The sequence below is a fragment of the Medicago truncatula genome, chromosome 4, assembly GCF_003473485.1.
Source record: "Medicago truncatula cultivar Jemalong A17 chromosome 4, MtrunA17r5.0-ANR, whole genome shotgun sequence".
Taxonomy (NCBI): domain Eukaryota; kingdom Viridiplantae; phylum Streptophyta; class Magnoliopsida; order Fabales; family Fabaceae; genus Medicago; species Medicago truncatula.
Genome location: NC_053045.1, coordinates 55,234,298 through 55,253,049, shown reverse-complemented (window position 1 = coordinate 55,253,049; position 18,752 = coordinate 55,234,298). Strand labels below are relative to the sequence as shown.

General features: G+C 35.5%; 2 protein-coding genes across 3 annotated transcripts; both read right to left on the bottom strand.

Moving 5' to 3' along the window:
* Positions 1 to 2,054: 2,054 nt before the first annotated feature.
* On the bottom strand, positions 2,055 to 3,068 carry LOC11441653 (uncharacterized). Its single transcript, XM_003609291.3, has 2 exons — positions 2,764 to 3,068; positions 2,055 to 2,665 (listed from the first exon to the last, which is right to left on the bottom strand). The coding sequence occupies exons 1-2, from the start codon at positions 3,011 to 3,013 to the stop codon at positions 2,385 to 2,387; spliced, it is 531 nt and encodes a 176-aa protein (XP_003609339.2). The 5' UTR covers positions 3,014 to 3,068; the 3' UTR covers positions 2,055 to 2,384.
* Positions 3,069 to 13,888: 10,820 nt separating this feature from the next.
* Positions 13,889 to 18,177, bottom strand: LOC11441216 (TBC domain-containing protein C1952.17c). Of its 2 annotated transcripts, none has more exons than XM_024781528.2 (9): positions 17,794 to 18,177; positions 17,201 to 17,293; positions 16,131 to 16,235; positions 15,854 to 16,006; positions 15,670 to 15,768; positions 15,456 to 15,584; positions 14,671 to 14,850; positions 14,471 to 14,587; positions 13,889 to 14,359 (listed from the first exon to the last, which is right to left on the bottom strand). In XM_024781528.2, the coding sequence occupies exons 1-9, from the start codon at positions 18,064 to 18,066 to the stop codon at positions 14,177 to 14,179; spliced, it is 1,332 nt and encodes a 443-aa protein (XP_024637296.1). In that variant the 5' UTR covers positions 18,067 to 18,177; the 3' UTR covers positions 13,889 to 14,176. The 2 variants fall into 2 exon arrangements, with proteins under 2 accessions (XP_024637296.1, XP_003609338.2); XM_003609290.4 differs by having other exon boundaries at positions 17,722 to 18,176.
* Between the last annotated feature and the right edge of the window lie 575 nt (positions 18,178 to 18,752).

Below are 18,752 nucleotides of genomic sequence, written 5' to 3'. Positions count from 1 at the left end.
TTATTAAATATTCACTATTTTTATTTTTCCATCACAAATATCATCGGAGAAATCCCTTCATTTCTTTTTACTAGTTGTTTTTGCATATACTAAGAAAATTTATAAAATTATGTTACTTTTGATATATACTCCCAAAATAATAATCAAAGTTGTATTGAATTTTAAAATTAACAAGTAAATAAGAATAATTTTAAAAGAAATGAACTTGAGTGAGTATTTTATTACACCCTCCCTTGGGGTGAATTTGATTGGTTCAAAGTCTAATTTGGAGCCTGAGACTTCACATGGGTATGTATAGTCCAATAATTGGGCAAGCATGTTGAGTGACGAAGGGGATGTAAACTTGGTGGTACCATTTCAAGTCTCTTTGGTTTCTCATTGGTTGAGATAATTAGTCAAACACTCAAGATGTGTTGGTTGGGTAACCGACTCTTTGGAACATGCAACTGCTTTCACGCCACCAACACTGAATAACATATAATGCTATTACTAATAAACTTGAATTGAATAAGATACAAAAAATATGGGAGGCACACATAGGGTAAGAGCCCCACACGCTGCTACTCCTAATTTTGCTTTCACATAGAGGCAAGGGTTTGAACAAATTGGCCTAATGGGACAAATAAGCTGATATAAAGATTCTGTTCCACTATAACACGACCCAGATTACCCAACAAATTTTTCAGTTGCCTATGTTTGTAGTCTTTTTGAAGACAACATCCATTGGTTAAGTGCCCTACTCTAGATCATTTTCAAGACCAAAACAAAGAGGATATCATACAATTTTTTTTTATTTTTTTTTAAGCATTGTTTTCTTTCTTTTTTTAATAAAAGAAGGAGATAATTATAGCAAACTAATATTGGGTCAGCTCGAAGAGAGTAAACTCCCACGACATGGGAAACCGGTGGAGAGCGCTTACGAAAAAAAAGAGTGAATTGAGTCAAGTCGAAGAGAGTAAACTCCAACGACATGGAAAACCGGTGGAGAGCGTTTATGAAAAAAAAAAAAAAAAAAAGAGTGAATTGAGTCAAGTCGAAGAGTGTAAACTCCCACAACATGGAAAATCAGTGGAGAGCGCTTGTGGAAAAAAAAAAAAAAAAAGTGAATAAATAAGTTAATCATCAGTATTTTGTGAATCAAAAAAATAGTCTCTAAATTGTAAGAATTGGCCGAGTACATTTTTAAATTGTAACATTTTAGATAGAATGGACATCAATTAGCTTATTCTATTTGAGAGAACAACGTTGTGTGGTCTTTTACACAAATATTGTATAATGTCACATACTTGAGGCTAAGTTGTGTATTAAATTTATGCTTAACTAATTTTCATATGCAATTTAATTTTTTTGGAGATATGACATTGATGGGATAACATGTCACAATTTTGACATAAGCTAACTGAGAGACCATTTTGTCATTATGTTATAGTTTCATGAATGTAGTTGCGAATTTGTAAAATTTAGAAGCTATTTTGACCGACTCACAATTTCAATAACCAATTAACCTATCCACTTAATAAAGAATTAAATTGGAGTTTAATTGTTGTTCAAAATTGGCCTAATTGGGTTTCTCATTGAGAGTTTTGGTGAGGGGGGCTGAATTGGGTCACAATTTGTGTTTGGTAGACAACCCCTCCAACAAATTAGGGGAGAACATGGATAACTTTGGTTGATCCTAAATATAAATATAACCTAAAGTATGAGTTGGGTTGAGTAACGTTTGTGAGGTTAGGTCAATGTCTATTCTTCATTTAACTATCTAGTCGGGTTCATGCACGGCTTAGGGTTTACCTATTGAGAAAGGTAACTTCCCCTCTGCACATGACCATGTTCACATTACAGCTTCAAAATTCAGAAAGTATTAATGTCTCAAGGAAGAAAAAACACATACCATGTTGTAAATTGACAATTTAACCCCTGCTTCTAACCCAATTTACATGATTCTCTATCTTTACAATTCACTTCATTAAAGTTAACAGCAAGCAAACAACAGTTTTCTGTGACAATACGTCATAAAAATTGACCTCATCATATAAATTAAAATAATAATAATATTAATAAAAACAACAACTTGGTATTTTCATTCAAGATCTACTATATTATTTTGGCATTTACATGTCACAAATTACAATCACAACCGAACTAGAATTTGAACATTGGATTGACCGCATAATTATCAAAAGACAAATCCTAATCCTAATTCACCTAACAGAAAAGAGGTAATAACTGCAACTATGTTTTTGTGGTGGGTCCTTGATCAACTTCTATTTCCTACTTTTACTGTGCTTCTAGAAAGAAGAAAAAAGTGAAAAGAAAAAGGAAAAAATAAAATAAAAAGAAGCATAATCACAGAATATTCACACAACACAAAAAACAAATCAAATTCAACAATAAGCCAATCGTTGATTCACACGATCTCTAAGAATTCCATTATACAAAGCTGCTCTGTTTGCAGGCATTCCTCTGTTCTCGTTTCCACCATTACAATTCTTTTGAACCTTTGATCTTGAATTCAACTTCAAAGAATGTTTAGTATTATTCATAGTACTAGTACCATGTTGTTGTTGATGTTGTTGTTTTCTGTACTCTTCTCCGTCTTTACATGAATCCACAACATCCTTAGCAAAACTTACTCTTTTCTTCAGTTTCTTTGTTTTCTTTTCATCTGGTCAAAAACCAAGAACTATGTTAAAAAAAAAAAAAAAAAAAAACTAAAAAGAGAAAAACCTTGTTCAATGTGTGTAGTAAAAAGTAATAACTTACCAGAAGATAAACAAGAACGTAGAATAGGAGTTGAAGAAGAAGAAGAAGAAACATGGTGAAGAGAGAATTGAGATTTCTGAAGACGGAGAGCAAGGATGATGACTGTGCCGGAGACAGCCATGGCGGTTGCAAAGACAGCACCTTGTGAGGTAATCATTGAAGACATGTTTTGAAGAAAAGAAGAAATGAAAGAAGAGAGGTTTGGTCTTTGATGAAAATTAAGAAAAGTGAGAAAGTGGTATAGTCTCATATTAGAAGCAGCCAAACAAGAGTGAAAATATATATATTATAGTCCAAATCAAATGTGTGTGTGTGACATTCTTTTATTTTATATTTTTATAAGGTAAAACTTTAATAGCGTAGACCGATCCAAATATTACGCACTTCTTTAACAAACAATTTTTTTTTTCCCTCATTTTTTTTTTTAAATACACTTCCTCCCCCAGAAATATATTAGAAAAAAAAAAAGCTAAACTTTTTATTAGCTTGAATTATATTCTCATTATATTACAATTACAATCTAATAATATTCCTTCTTCTAATTATTTTTAAATTTTAATAGTCTAGCAAGTAAAATCTTACATACAAAGGGTGAGAAAAAGGAACCCACTTAGGTTGACCTGTTGGGTTGACTCACTATGCTCACAAATCAGGAGAATCCACGGGTTTTGCAGAACACTGATTTAATTTGGCATAAACAGGTTTCTTTAAAGGTCAATTTTTGCTTGGAGGTTGCTCCGTGACCGCTTGCCTACCAAATCAAACTTGGCGTCGCGGGGTGTTATAGATACTGAGGCGTGTCAGTGTGTTTCAGGTTGCAGCCAGGTGGAGGATGCTTGTCACTTGTTCTTGTTGTGCCCGTGCTTTGGGTCGTTGTGGCCTTTAGTGCGGTCCTGGATTGGTTTCGATGGTGTTGACCATGCTGAAATTTATGACCACTTTATTCATTTTACTAATTATACAGGTGGTTCGAAATCCCGGAGATCCTTTTTGCAGCTTACATGGCTTCTTACAGTTTGGGTGTTATGGAATGAAAGAATGCTCTTTAGTACAACTTTTAGACAAAGTAAAATATCACTCTTTGTGGTGGTTGAAAGCCAAAAAGGCTATTTTTGTTTTTGGTGAACACATGTGGTGGTCTAGTCCTATGTCGTGTTTAAGCATTGGATAAATTCTCTTTGTATATTTTGTGGTCTGTTCGGCACACCTTGTGCTGGGTATATTGCTATTCCAGTCAGAGCCGTCCCTGAGAATTCGGAGGCTCGGCTCTGGAAATGAAAAGAGGCCAGTGATAAAATCAAAATGTATTTTTTTTAAAAGAACAATGTTCTATTTATATTTTTTAAAAGATAAATACAAGGTGCCGTATATATGCGGTACACCCAGAGGTAAAAATGACTACCGTATACATGAGGAACCCCCACCTAACACCAAAATCAAGAGGAACTAATTCTAATAATCCTAAAAGGCTAAAACAAGAGGACAGAAAATGAAACCTACACAAAACCACCAAAAGCCATGCACGCACAAAGCTGACAGCACAACAACAACCAAGCGGTCACAACAACAACAAAAAACCCACAAAGCTGGCAGTAAAGAAGCCAAGCAGTCACAGCAACAGCAAAAAAATCGCAGCCCTGTTTAAATTAAAAATGAAGTTTGTAAACATAAGAAATAAATAATATAATAAATAATATAATACGAGTTTAGGCGAATACCTTCAAAACGAGTCTTCATTCACACCAAAACGAAATTGAACCATAAAATAAAATAAAAACATAATTAGTAATTAGCAACATATATGATACATATATAAATTCAATTATACACTGAAATTTGAATAATTTTAACAAAAACTCCCAAAACAGTAAATATGCAGAAATCAATTATTACTACTTCTGTTAATAATCAACCAAATCTCTATCAATCTCTATTTTAGCAATTTCAACATTCAACAAACAGTGTTGTTTTGGAAAGGGGAAAACCGATTGAAATTTGAAACAGTGTTGTTTTCAACATTCAACAAATCTCTATCAATCTCTATTTTCACAATTTCAACATTCAAATTAATGAAAGAGAGTTTATTTACTTACCAAACAATGTTGTTTTGGAAAGGGGAAAACTGATTGAAACTTGAGAGTTGAGAATCACTGATGATTTGGTGAAGAAGGAAGAAGAAGAAGAAGGAAAGCCTGATGATGTGAATCAGTTGATGATTGATCAGTGATGGTGGTTGTGAATCGGTGATGGAATGGAAGAAAATCGGTGATGAGAGCGAGGAAACGCGTTTCAACTTTTGTGAGGGAACGAAATAATTTTTTTTATTGGAGGATATATATTATACTAGGTATAAAAAAAAAAAAATTGAGGCCCATCCTTGAGGGAGGCCCAGCTCGTTTGGGCTGTTTGCACCCCCTCAGGGACGCCCCTGATTCCCGTGTTTCTAGATATGTAACTCTGAAGTTGGTTATTGTAACACCCCGACTTCCCAACAGTTATATTAATAAGTAAAATCAGAGTTAAATCAACAACGGAGTGTTACACTGCTTTTCAAAAATTCTTGAATAGGATAAAATGCTATTCATTAAATAATAGTTCATTAAAACATATCAATTCATCGCAGCGGGAATAATTTTCAACATTAAACATCCTTCAAATAAATCCTTGGCACTTGGCCTCAACAAAATATCTTTAATGATTAAAATCAATATCAACAGGTTCATAATGATACATAAGGAATGAAAACATGACAACGATATCCCATCCCGTTACGTATCAGAGCCCTAAGACACTTGAGCCACCACTTCTAATATTCTTCAATACCTGCAAATTACCCATACGAAGGGCAACAATTCCAAGCAGAAGGGGTGAGATTCACAAACAATAATAATAGATATATATATAAATCATCAACTTAATTAAATAACATAATTAACAACATATACCCAATGATAATATTCATACTTCTTCAATTTTAATAACACTTACTAATCCAATCAACAACAACGACACATCAGTATTTATCAACGACTACAACAGCTCATTCAACAACACTCAACAACATCAACCACAACAACTCTCTCAACAACATCTACAACACCAACTCGCTCAACAACATCTACAACGTGGTACTAATTTCAACGGGTTGAATGACTAAGCATTCCGGGGCATAAGCCCCCGACAATTTGAATGACAAGGCATTCCAGGGCATAAGCCCTCAACAGATTCCTAATCATGAAGGACTCAACTTGTGTATATCAGCATACAACTCAACTACGACAACGACAACATAGGCAACGACAACGACCGTGCATAATAACTATGACTCACTCCCCAACTTGATCAACATCAACAACCTATGACTCCGTTACTTAGAACGACAACTAGCCACTTACAACTCGAACCAACACATTGTACATTCTAATTGAATGCAGTTAAGTATAAACCAGCGATCATTAACAATCATAATCAATCAACAGCAACACAACAGTATACAACAGCATGATATAACAATATCTTATACAATCCAACGATGTCTAGCATTTTCACATAATCCAAGTATTACTTATACAATTTTTATCACATTAATAACCTCAATTTACCCTATCCAGCTTCACAGTTCATCATTTAAATCCTATACATCTTTCATTGCTATCTCAAGGTTCAACTCACAGCCTCTCGTGCGACAAAGTCACATGAAATCCTAAACAACGCAGTCTGTCAAGCACTAGCTCGCGAGGCGAGAGCCTCTACTCGCCACGGCGAGTTAGGGTAAAACACTCTAGAATCCATTCTGACCCTATTCCGAGTTCAAACTCATTCTAAAACTTTGCCTAATCATTAAGGTACATGTTCAGGCCCTCACAAACACCTAAGGTTAAACTCACAGCTCAAAAACACAGAATCTTGCAAGCTCTCTGCCCACACTCGCCACGGCGAGTAAACTTGCTCGCTATGGCGAGCTGCGAAATGCAACTCGCGAGGCGAACAACTCCTGCTCGCGAGGCGAGCGATGATCTTCATCACTCGCTATGGCGAGGATCATCACTCGGGAGGCGAGCGATGAATAACAGTACGGCCAGGTTACAGTTTTTCTCAAAAATTCACCCAAACCCATTGTTCTAACCTTAAAACTGATTCTAAACATCAATATATGAAACATTTAAGGTCTGTTCATCATTTCTACATCAATTCACCATAATTCCATCATTTAATCATCAATTCTCATCATAACCCTAATTCCCAATTCTCCAAATTTATTCATAACTTTTGTTAAAACATAATCAGAATCATATACACTAAAATTAATGTAAGTTAGCCTCACCCTTACCTTAGATAATCGAAATCGCAGCCCTTCTTGGTTCTCTTCCCTTTTCTTGACTTTTCTCCCTTTTCTCTGTTGTACGTAAAAACTGCTTCCCCCACTTCTATTTTCTAATTCTTTAATAAATATAATCTCCCAATATTCACTTTACTCCCCCTAAGTTTACTTAATTCTCGTATAACCCCCAAACTCCAATTAAATCCAATTTCTCACTTATTCTATTAAATAATAAAATAGTCATTTAATAAAATATACCACACCACAAAATCAACGTAAATCATTTAAAAATCATATAAAAGACTTTTAAATCAACTAAAAATAATTAAATAAAAATGGGGCGTTACAACTCTCCCCAACTTGAAGAATTTTCGTCCTCGAAAATATACCTCAGATCAGACGATCCTCATTCGCTGTCTGAGTACCAGCTAAAGCAAACACTCTTCCACTCGCCTGACCCTTCTTAGGCTTCTTGCACTGCGAACTAAGATGACCTTCCTCATCACAATTGAAACAAACAATATCACCACGCTTGCATTCAGCTATTGTATGCCCTTTCTTCCCACATCGGAAGCACTTCTTCTCCTCACCATTGCAAACATTACTCTTGTGGCCCTTCTCACCACACTTGTAGCAAACAATCTCAGCAGGATCATCTCTCCTCTTAGGTCTCCTCTCATCAGTCAATCTCTGTTCCCCTTGGTTTACAGGAGCACTGTAGGGTTTCGGACGACCTTGTTGACCCTTGTTCCTCCGCTCATTTCTAATGTTATAGTGAGCTTTGGTATCCTCCTCATATATCCTGCAGCTATTCACCAACTCGGAAAAGACTCTGATCTGCTGATACCCAATAGCTCTCTTAATGTCAGCTCTCAACCCATTCTCAAACTTAATGCACTTGGAGAACTCCGCTGTCTCTGCACTGTAATGAGGGTAGAACTTAGCAAGTTCCACAAACTTAGCAGCATACTCCGTAACTGACATATCCCCCTGTTTCAGCTCCAGAAATTCAATTTCCTTTTTCCCTCGGACATCCTCCGGAAAATACCTATTCAGGAATTCTCTCCTGAACACAGCCCAGGTCACCACAGCACCATCTTGTTCAAGCACAGGTAAAAGACTTACCCACCAATCATCTGCCTCTTCAGCTAACATGTGCGTACCAAACTGCACCTTCTGCACCTCTGAACACTGCATAACTCTAAAAATTCTTTCAACTTCCTTGAGCCACTTCTGGGCTTCGTCAGGGTCATACCTTCCTTTGAATGTTGGTGGATGATTTCTCAAAAAAGTTTCTAACATTCTTACTCCATCGTTACCAGCACCAGCTTGTGGGTGTTGTCCTACAGCTTGAGCTACAGCCTCAAGCGCAGCAGCAATAGCATCATCATTTCTCCCAGCCATTTTAAAACTCTACACCACAAACAACAATCAGAACAACAAAAGACAGATTAAAGTCGACACACTACACTACGTGGCTCAACACGACTCTACTACGTGGCCGGACGGACCAACCTGCTCTGATACCAATTGTAACACCCCGACTTCCCAACAGTTATATTAATAAGTAAAATCAGAGTTAAATCAACAACGGAGTGTTACACTGCTTTTCAAAAATTCTTGAATAGGATAAAATGCTATTCATTAAATAATAGTTCATTAAAACATATCAATTCATCGCAGCGGGAATAATTTTCAACATTAAACATGCTTCAAATAAATCCTTGGCACTTGGCCTCAACAAAATATCTTTAATGATTAAAATCAATATCAACAGGTTCATAATGATACATAAGGAATGAAAACATGACAACGATATCTCATCCCGTTACGTATCAGAGCCCTAAGACACTTGAGCCACCACTTCTAATATTCTTCAATACCTGCAAATTACCCATACGAAGGGCAACAATTCCAAGCAGAAGGGGTGAGATTCACAAACAATAATAATAGATATATATATATATATATATATAAATCATCAACTTAATTAAATAACATAATTAACAACATATACCCAATGATAATATTCATACTTCTTCAATTTTAATAACACTTACTAATCCAATCAACAACAACGGCACATCAGTATTTATCAACGACTACAACAGCTCATTCAACAACACTCAACAACATCAACCACAACAACTCTCTCAACAACATCTACAACACCAACTCGCTCAACAACATCTACAACAACAACAACGTGGTACTAATTTCAACGGGTTGAATGACTAAGCATTCCGGGGCATAAGCCCCCGACAATTTGAATGACAAGGCATTCCAGGGCATGAGCCCTCAACAGTTTGAATGACATAGCATTCCAGGGCATAAGCCCTCAACAGATTCCTAATCATGAAGGACTCAACTTGTGTATATCAGCATACAACTCAACTACGACAACGACAACATAGGCAACGACAACGACCGTGCATAATAACTATGACTCACTCTCCAACTTGATCAACATCAACAACCTATGACTCCGTTACTTAGAACGACAACTCGCCACTTACAACTCGAACCAACACATTGTACATTCTAATTGAATGCAGTTAAGTATAAACCAGCGATCATTAACAATCATAATCAATCAACAGCAACACAACAGTATACAACAGCATGATATAACAATATCTTATACAATCCAACGATGTCTAGCATTTTCACATAATCCAAGTATTACTTATACAATTTTTATCACATTAATAACCTCAATTTACCCTATCCAGATTCACAGTTCATCATTTAAATCCTATACATCTTTCATTGCTATCTCAAGGTTCAACTCACAGCCTCTCGTGCGACAAAGTCACATGAAATCCTAAACAACGCAGTCTGTCAAGCACTAGCTCGCGAGGCGAGAGCCTCTACTCACCACGACGAGTTAGGGTAAAACACTCTAGAATCCATTCTGACCCTATTCCGAGTTCAAACTCATTCTAAAACTTTGCCTAATCATTAAGGTACATGTTCAGGCCCTCACAAACACCTAAGGTTAAACTCACAGCTCAAAAACACAGAATCTTGCAAGCTCTCTGCCCACACTCGCCACGGCGAGTAAACTTGCTCGCTATGGCGAGCTGCGAAATGCAACTCGCGAGACGAACAACTCCTGCTCGCGAGGCGAGCGATGATCTTCATTACTCGCTATGGCGAGGATCATCACTCGGGAGGCGAGCGATGAATAACAGTATGGCCAGGTTATAGTTTTTCTCAAAAATTCACCCAAACCCATTGTTCTAACCTTAAAACTGATTCTAAACATCAATATATGAAACATTTAAGGTCTGTTCATCATTTCTACATCAATTCACCCTAATTCCATCATTTAATCATCAATTCTCATCATAACCCTAATTCCCAATTCTCCAAATTTATTCATAACTTTTGTTAAAACATAATCAGAATCATATACACTAAAATTAATGTAAGTTAGCCTCACCCTTACCTTAGATAATCGAAATCGCAGCCCTTCTTGGTTCTCTTCCCTTTTCTTGACTTTTCTCCCTTTTCTCTGTTGTACGTAAAAACTGCTTCCCCCACTTCTATTTTCTAATTCTTTAATAAATATAATCTCCCAATCCCAACCCCTACATAAATTATGCAGTGTCCCTACTAACTGAATTAAGCTCACGGAATACTTCAAGTTCAGTTTTAAAAAGGTATAAACAAACATAATAATTCACTCCTTATATATTTGTAAGTTTTTTTTTCCTACAAACATACTTTGGTGTTTAAACACCAAAGTTTTTTTTTTTTTTTAAGGAAAACACCAAAGTATTGTAACACCTTAATAATCAAAGAAATTAACGAACATTTCTCCCACAACTTTTACATACGAGTATTGTAATTTGTGGAGAAAATTTAAATTTTTGGATCCATCATTTGTTTTGAGGAATTTTTGGATTCCTCGCTGTTGTCTTCAATGTTACTCCATTTATTATCATATTTCAGTTTTATTTGAAGGTGCTTGTACCATTTGATAAATATTTTTCTACACTTTCTTTACAATACCAGACATACAATGAGTTTTTTTAGTTTTATTTACTCTTCTATTAAATAAATATAAAATTATCATATTTTCTATTCTTTGTATTTTTTTTCTTCTGATCACCTTGACATTATTTTCTTTGATTTTTTTTTTTCTTTCGAATCCACAAAGTGTAAACATAACATAAGAAAGTAAGAGACAAGTTGATATAATAAACAATGGAAGAAGAAGGAGGAAAATGAGTACAAAGAATACTATAAAGTGGCTTATCATCCAAAAAAAAAAAGAGAATGAATACTATAAAGTGGCATGGTTGCTTCTCCTCAAATTATTGGTTTGATGATCTTAGAATATGTATAGCTTTGGTCATCCATGACATGCTGGTGGGCCTATTGATAAATTTGCCTCAACAGTACCATAGTACAATTTAATTGAAAATCATAACAGAGCACTTATAAATCTATTAATCTTCTTCTATTTCCAAATACCAAGCAATGATTTAATGACTTTTCAAATTACCAAAGGATGCCCTCAGATTCTCCTGGAAACAAAATTGATTTTAGAAATATAAAATGAGCTGTGTATGTATTATTTTATGAAGAATTCCATACAAGAAACGCAAAGAAGTAAACGTGGCACATCTTTTCCTTTTTTCTAACAAATAATAATTAAAAGAAGAAAAAAAAATAAAGGTGATTTTGATGGAATACACGGTCGTGTTTGTGCAAGAAAAATCACTTCGGAAAAATCAACATTTCTCATATAAAATTAAAATATGTTAGGACTACGGCCAATCAGACAAATGAGACAATCACTACGTTTACGAGTCTTCCCACCATGAAATTTAAGAAGTTACAAAGTGTAGTTTTGAATTGAATGCACTTTTAACATTATTCCAACGTGAAAACAAACACATACTCTAACTTGAAGCTAGAATGCTCATGCACAACAAACACGAAACTGAAATTTGAAACTTTTATTGGTACAATTATTTGTTAGTCTTGAATTTTTCGTGTAACACACTTTTGCAAAATTTGTTTCAAGCTAATTCTAGTAACTTTTCTATAGTTCTTAATGTGGTTTGTCGTAAGATTGGTGATCAGAATAATTGTATGCTTACTGCACCATTTTCGGTGGATGAGATTTGGACTGCAATTTTTCAAATGCATCATGATAAAGCCTTTGGTCTAGATGGTCTCAACCTAGCTTTCTATTATAGATTCTGAAACTTGTTTGGGGGAGATACAAATTATGTAGGCTTGTATTCATTGGTTGGATGAAGGTGAGTTGCATAGCTCTATTGGGGGACAAACATAGTGCTAGTTCCTAAGTGTGATAGTCCCTCCACTATGTGTGATTTATGCTCTATTGCCCTCTCTAAAATACACTAGGCAAAAGCGAGTCAAAGAAGTTGATGTAATTGGTATAAAATTTGGATCAAATACATCACTTTTGCTTATATTTTGTTATGGGAAAGTATATGAGTATTATGGGGGAGCAGTCTACAAAATTCTTTCAAAGAGTCCCGCAAACAGACCACGTGTTCTCTTCAAGTGTATTTTTGAAGAGCAGTGTGGTTTTATTGCAGTTCGGTCGATTCTAAACAATGTCTTGATAGCTTTAGAGGTTGTCCGTTTCTTGAAATTCAAAACTCGAGGAAAGTTTTAGGAAGTTGCTCTAAAATTGATATTAATAATAGCAAAGCTTATGTAGATTGGAGATATCTCTTCACTATCTTGGAAGAAAAGGGTTTTAAACAAAAATGGATAGGCTCGATGCGGACTCGTGTTACTTCGGTGAAGGTTTATCTTTTTATTCTTTGTACTGAAATTTTATCTGTTTTATTACACTAGGCTCAACTGCAGAGCATTATCCATGGAGTCAATGTGTGTCATGAAGCTAAATAATTGACATGTCTTCTTGGTTTGGCCATTTAGTTTGGAATGTTGGTGAAAATTGGGTATATGAATGTGCTACAATCTTTTATGGCGAGTATTGAGAAATTTTGAGTAGGCTTTTTTTCATGGCATGCGAACATCTTGATTCTTGACGGTACAAAATTGGTATCTTCTTGCATGATCTTGTGGAGTCTTTGGAGAAGAAGAAACACAAAGCTTTGGGAAAGTATATTGGAGCAATGTTTGCATGTGATGGCTAGAGCAAAAGAGGTATTTAGCTTATGGCAGTTTGCACACAAGGAGACGCACAACAGAAAACAGACAAGTCGAATTGAAAACACGGGTTGGATGCATCCTTTATGACTATGTAATGTGTAATCTTGATGTAGCCATCTTCTCAACCATGAAGAAAGTGAGTATGACTGTTTGTCTTAGAGATGTAGAATAACATTTCAAAAAGACATACAATATTTGGTGCACATGTGTTATGTCTGCAGCAGAGGGAGAGGCTTGAGGACTTAACCAAGCTATAGATTGGTTGATTCCTTTGCATTTGAATTGGGTCACATTATAGAGATGGATTGCAAACAAGTAGTAGACGATGTTCACAACATCAAATCTGACTTATCTGAGTATGGTTCTATCATTTCATTATGTTGGGACCTTTTATCTTTAAAAAAACAACTATAATATTGTGTTTACTAGGAGAGAAGCAAAATGATACTGCTTATGCTCTTACAAAAACATTGCCAATTATACTATTCACAATGTTCTTACGTCTATTCCTCATTGTATTTGGACATTTTTATTGAATGAAATGTCTTGATTTTGCTTGTGTAAAAGAAAGGTGAAAACGAAACATATGTTAACTTGAAGCTAGAACGTTCATACATAAAAAAGACGAAATTAGAATTTGAAACTTGCATGTGCAATTAATAGTCTTAAATAAGTTTCAAACTTATGATTTTATTTCCCTATGAGTTCTCACTCGTCAAATCTATAGTCCTTCACCGATGTTTGCATATGAATCTTAGATTGAAAGCTTGAAAACTCATGCAAACAAACCAAAAGGACCAAAATGGCATGAACTCCATTCTAAATATCTACAATGGCCGTGCCTAGTGCTATGTTAGGTATAGAATGTTCCCTTTTTCAAATAAACTTTAACTAAATCATTTGAAAAATGTCCATTGTCATAAATCAAAGCGACATTATATAAGAGGACGTGTCTGGACTAATGTCCTGAGCTACCTGAAGGAGGTATTCTAAGTTAACATCATCAGGATAGTGTTGTAAAAGCTTTATATTAGCCACAAAATCACCACTTAGTAGTCTGCTTTTCATGCAAAGTAGCATTGCACAACAGAACCGAAGAAGCATATCCTGCAAAAACCGGTATAAATAGCCATAACTATTAAGTTTAAGTAAGAATATTGTAGATATGAATTTTGATTTCATTCTAAGAAATTGCCGAGGCATTCAGCTGAGAGAAACCTGAACACCAAAAGTATTACTCAGAAGAGTATCCCATATTCTCAAAATAGATTCAAATTTGAACTCTTGAGTGAGTAGCAGTGTAATCCACCGGAATGCATAGAATTGTGGTTTAACCTGTTCATGAGGTTCTACGGCATGAGTTTTAAATAAAATGGAACTGTACAAGGTGTTGAATTAAAAATGCTGAAAGGTTCTACCTTTGTTGTAAATTCAAGATGATGCCATAATTGCTCATCATTTACTTTAAGTAGATCCGACAAACGAGAAAGAGTAGCAAGGATGCCACTTGAACTGTTGTCCAATTGTTGACAGAAATGATCCACAGAGTCGCCTAAGATTCGAACAAAACAAGAAAAACTATCTGCTTCTGCATTAGCCTATGAGAGAAAATAAAGCATAAGGAAATAATAAACAATAAAAGCCATTATCATAAAAAGGGTAACATTATATTCCTTTATGCCAACTGTTCATGCAGACAATCCTCAAGAAAGAATTGTTATCGGTGATATGAAAGGATGCTTATCATAATATGTAAACCATGTAATTTAAAAAGTCAAGTTGATTTAATCCATCTGCAAGGTATACAATTTGTGATTATTTAGTGTAATGGATATTATTTGTCCAAAAAAAAATGTAATGGACATTGGCCAACACATTATGAAGGACACTGAACCATGCTTGGTTGGTTTTGATTCATCTCTAAACACAGACAAAGTTAAAAGTCAAAATTGATTAGCAGTATATCGTTCAGGCTTCTGCACACGATTGGGTGAATCGAGGAAGCATTATGGGAAGAAATATTGCACTCAAATTTAAATTTTCAAATACAAGTTAGAGCCTCTTTTGACCTTTAATTTTGGTATCCTGCTGAGTAACATGTATTCATCTTGAAAAAAAGTATGCATTCACCCTATCCAATCGAAACAAATAAGGGACAGGTGCATATGACGTGATAAACAGTTTCTACCAAGAAAGTGCTTACAGCATTTTGATTGTCATTATCGGCACTAAATACGTAGTATATAGGCGCCAAGACCTCGTTCATGCCTTGCACATAACAAATTGCAGGATTTAACTTCGCAAAAAGGAGAAGAATATTCTTCATTGCTTCCTGTTGACAAAAGTATCAGTAAAAACTTGAGTCAGAGGCGAATCCCCTAAAATCTATTACTTAACACAAGGAGGAGGGAATTTACCCTATTTTTTCGACTAAATGATGTCTCCGCTGAAAAGAATGGCATGTCTGGATGTGTGCGCTGCAAATCTCGATCTATCTGTTCTGCTATCTCTGTATGCTAGAAAATGGGTAGCCGGTGATATGTATCCACTTCATTATCTTGAAGGCGTCCAAAGTAACTATAAAATGGAGAAGAAACTAACCTGAAAATATTGTCTCCAAAGACTTTCCTTATCGAGGCTCAAAGGGTGATCTTCCACGGGAATTTCATGTCGCCTGAGGGGGCCATCAATAGCATTGTTGTCATGCCGCTTAGTCGAACTTAAATGCTTGGGTTCCTTCCAAATGTGCTCTGACTGTCTTAGATTCAACAATGTGATCAGTGAAAACTGAAAAGCTGGAGCTACAACACGTCCACGCATATGTTCAATATAAATATGACAGCTCATGTGAAAATTGTGCAAAACAGTAGAATATTACCGGATTCGAGAGAAGCTCCTTTTTCATATTAACATACTTTAGCCTATTATCTTTTAATTGAGTCTCCCATAGTTCATGACATAAAGGTAAGTAGCCCAAGAGTAGCTGGATATGAAAATCATAACAGGACAATCAGTTGCTTGTGTGCAGACATAGCCACAATCAGAGAGCTTTATACTTTTGCAAAGTTAATCTTATTTCTTTTCTTGTTGAACAAGCTAATCAAAGCATAATAAACGCTAGGTAAGATTAGCACAAAATTTATGACAACATTGTCCGTATCAATTGGACACCAACACCATTTGTGTACATCAGAAGCACAATTTTAGTTACTTTGTGTGCTCCTACTGCTAAAGTACTTATCAACATCAAGCCTTCCTCCACCTCCAGTGCATCATATCTCTCTAGGTTACCGCTCCTTCGATTTATTTATCCATCCCCTCTTATAATGTGAATTAAGCATGACAGAGCTCTCATACCCTCCTTATGCATATCAAACAATTCATATATGTTTTATTCATCATTACCCGATCCTATATTAACACACCATTTCTTTGTTCCACCACCAACGCAGCAGGCCATATATTTAGCACGATTTTTCCTTTTCCCGCATTATTCGTGCTTGTCCCTCCTTCACTAACTAAATCAATATGACATTACAATAACTCAGCAAATTCAAATACAGAATGCAGTTCTTTACACCAATTGTAGAAACCTGCATATATTAAAATTGCAAAAACCAAACACTCCAACGGCTCAATTACGCCACTGCCAACACATTCAACTGCTAATCACAGTGAGCAACAAATATTTAACTTCCCCTCTAACTTCAACCGATGCCCCACCAGTACTAACATATCTCCAATTCTAGTGTTACATTCTTTTCTTTCTCTACTCTTATAGTCTAATTCTGATGATGAAATGGAAGTCCTAAACATACAATACATATTATATTCCTCAATATTGTAAGTTGTCAAAGTCCTAAGGCATCACACTATCACATTAATATGCAAAGTAAGCACCAAAGTTGAAAATTCAAACCAGTTAAATGAACATGATGGAGTTATCACCTTCCAAGCCGTAGCACGCAAACCTCCTCCATCAGGAATCCCAGTGCTGGCAATTCTTCGCAACTTTTCCAAATTAATCTCCTTTCGAGAAAGCTAGATTAACAAATAAATAAATAAATAAAAAAGAATGAATGAACAAGAAATAGCATAAATTAGAAGAAACCCTGACAAGACAAATACATAATAATCCACACTTCATTTCAATTTTTCATGACCTAATTAATTTAGGTTGTGTTTGGATAAACAACTTATTTGCAACTTATAGCACAAGCACTTATCATTTATTTCTATATCAAAAGATAAAACAAAGTTAAATTGTTTTCATATAAGCTATAAGTTGTATTCATATGCTATCTTGAAGAACTTATGAAGATAAGCTGAAAACAACCAATAACAATGTCATGAGTTGTTTTCATAAGTTCTTCCAAGCAGTCTCACATAATTTATGCGGGACGCTGGTAGATAAACTCAAATAAGTCCATTCAAGCAATCCCTGAAACAAAACATAACCACACTCCAACCTCATATTCTAAATCCGATCTTTTCTCATCCAACGAAATAGATTTCAACAGCGAAACCGAAGTTGCAACAACCTCTTTATTCATCTTCTTCCTAATTCTTTGATCACTCTCATCTTTTTCCTCATCCATAGCTTCATCACCACCATCACTCTCTTTGTGAAACCCTAACGCGCCAGGTTTAATCGATTCCAGCTCTTCACCGGACTCAACTTCAAATTCCGAACTCTCGACTTCATTTCCCTTTTCATCCAATCCAGTGATCATCACCAAGCTTCCAAGGCTATCAGGAAATATGAACCTTCCAGGCTTGTCTGGAGGTGGAAGCTTGAACTTGCCTTTGTGCATGGTAGGAAGTGGAATTTGGAAGGGTGAGAGAGAAAGAGTGAGTTCTTGTTTTGCAAATGCTTCTTCTTCTTCTCCACGACTCGGATATCAAAATTCAGTTTTGTCAGAAGAATGGTAGTTAAGGAAGTAAACGGTTGAATGGCAGGTAAGCGCCAAAAACACAACCTTTAGAGGGGTGCAAATTCCAATTTTACCCCCACATTTTTTACTTTCAGCACTAACTTCATTTTGTTACACTAGGTCCCTTCTCTAGATTTTCACTTTGCTATAATTACAAGGGATTTGAGATTTGCATTTTGTTCCTACAGTGAAGAATATTAAATCATTTATTTATTATTTTTTTCTAGTTTCTTTTTGTTACGATGTCTTGATTTGGCATGTAACTAGTGTGCGACCCGTGCGCAAACGCATGAGTAAATTTATCTTCGAACAACGCACGTCACAACAACTAACAATTGTACTTCAATGCTTGACAACGCGTGTATTGATAAAAGACAATGGAACCTCAATGTTTGTATAACGCATGTCTCGTCAACGGACAATCGCACCTCAATGTCCATCACTAACACGATAGTGATACACATTATTACGTAATCGATGTTAGTTTGTCAAATTAGTAATAACAGATCACACATCAAAGTCCATGTCATGTCTGATGTTAAAACCATTTTCGCTTGTATAAATGT

Bases quoted from the DNA above. Each gene is read 5' to 3' on its own strand.
- LOC11441653 (XM_003609291.3), bottom strand. From the start codon at position 3,013: ATGAGACTATACCACTTTCTCACTTTTCTTAATTTTCATCAAAGACCA. The intron at 2,666-2,763 runs GTAAGTTATTAC...GTTTTTGACCAG, and splicing joins ACGTTCTTGTTTATCTTCTG to ATGAAAAGAAAACAAAGAAA.
- LOC11441216 (XM_003609290.4), bottom strand. From the start codon at position 18,066: ATGCACAAAGGCAAGTTCAAGCTTCCACCTCCAGACAAGCCTGGAAGG. The intron at 16,007-16,130 runs GTAATATTCTAC...AATCTAAGACAG, and splicing joins AGGAGCTTCTCTCGAATCCG to TCAGAGCACATTTGGAAGGA. The intron at 14,588-14,670 runs GTAGAACCTTTC...CCTCATGAACAG, and splicing joins ATCTTGAATTTACAACAAAG to GTTAAACCACAATTCTATGC.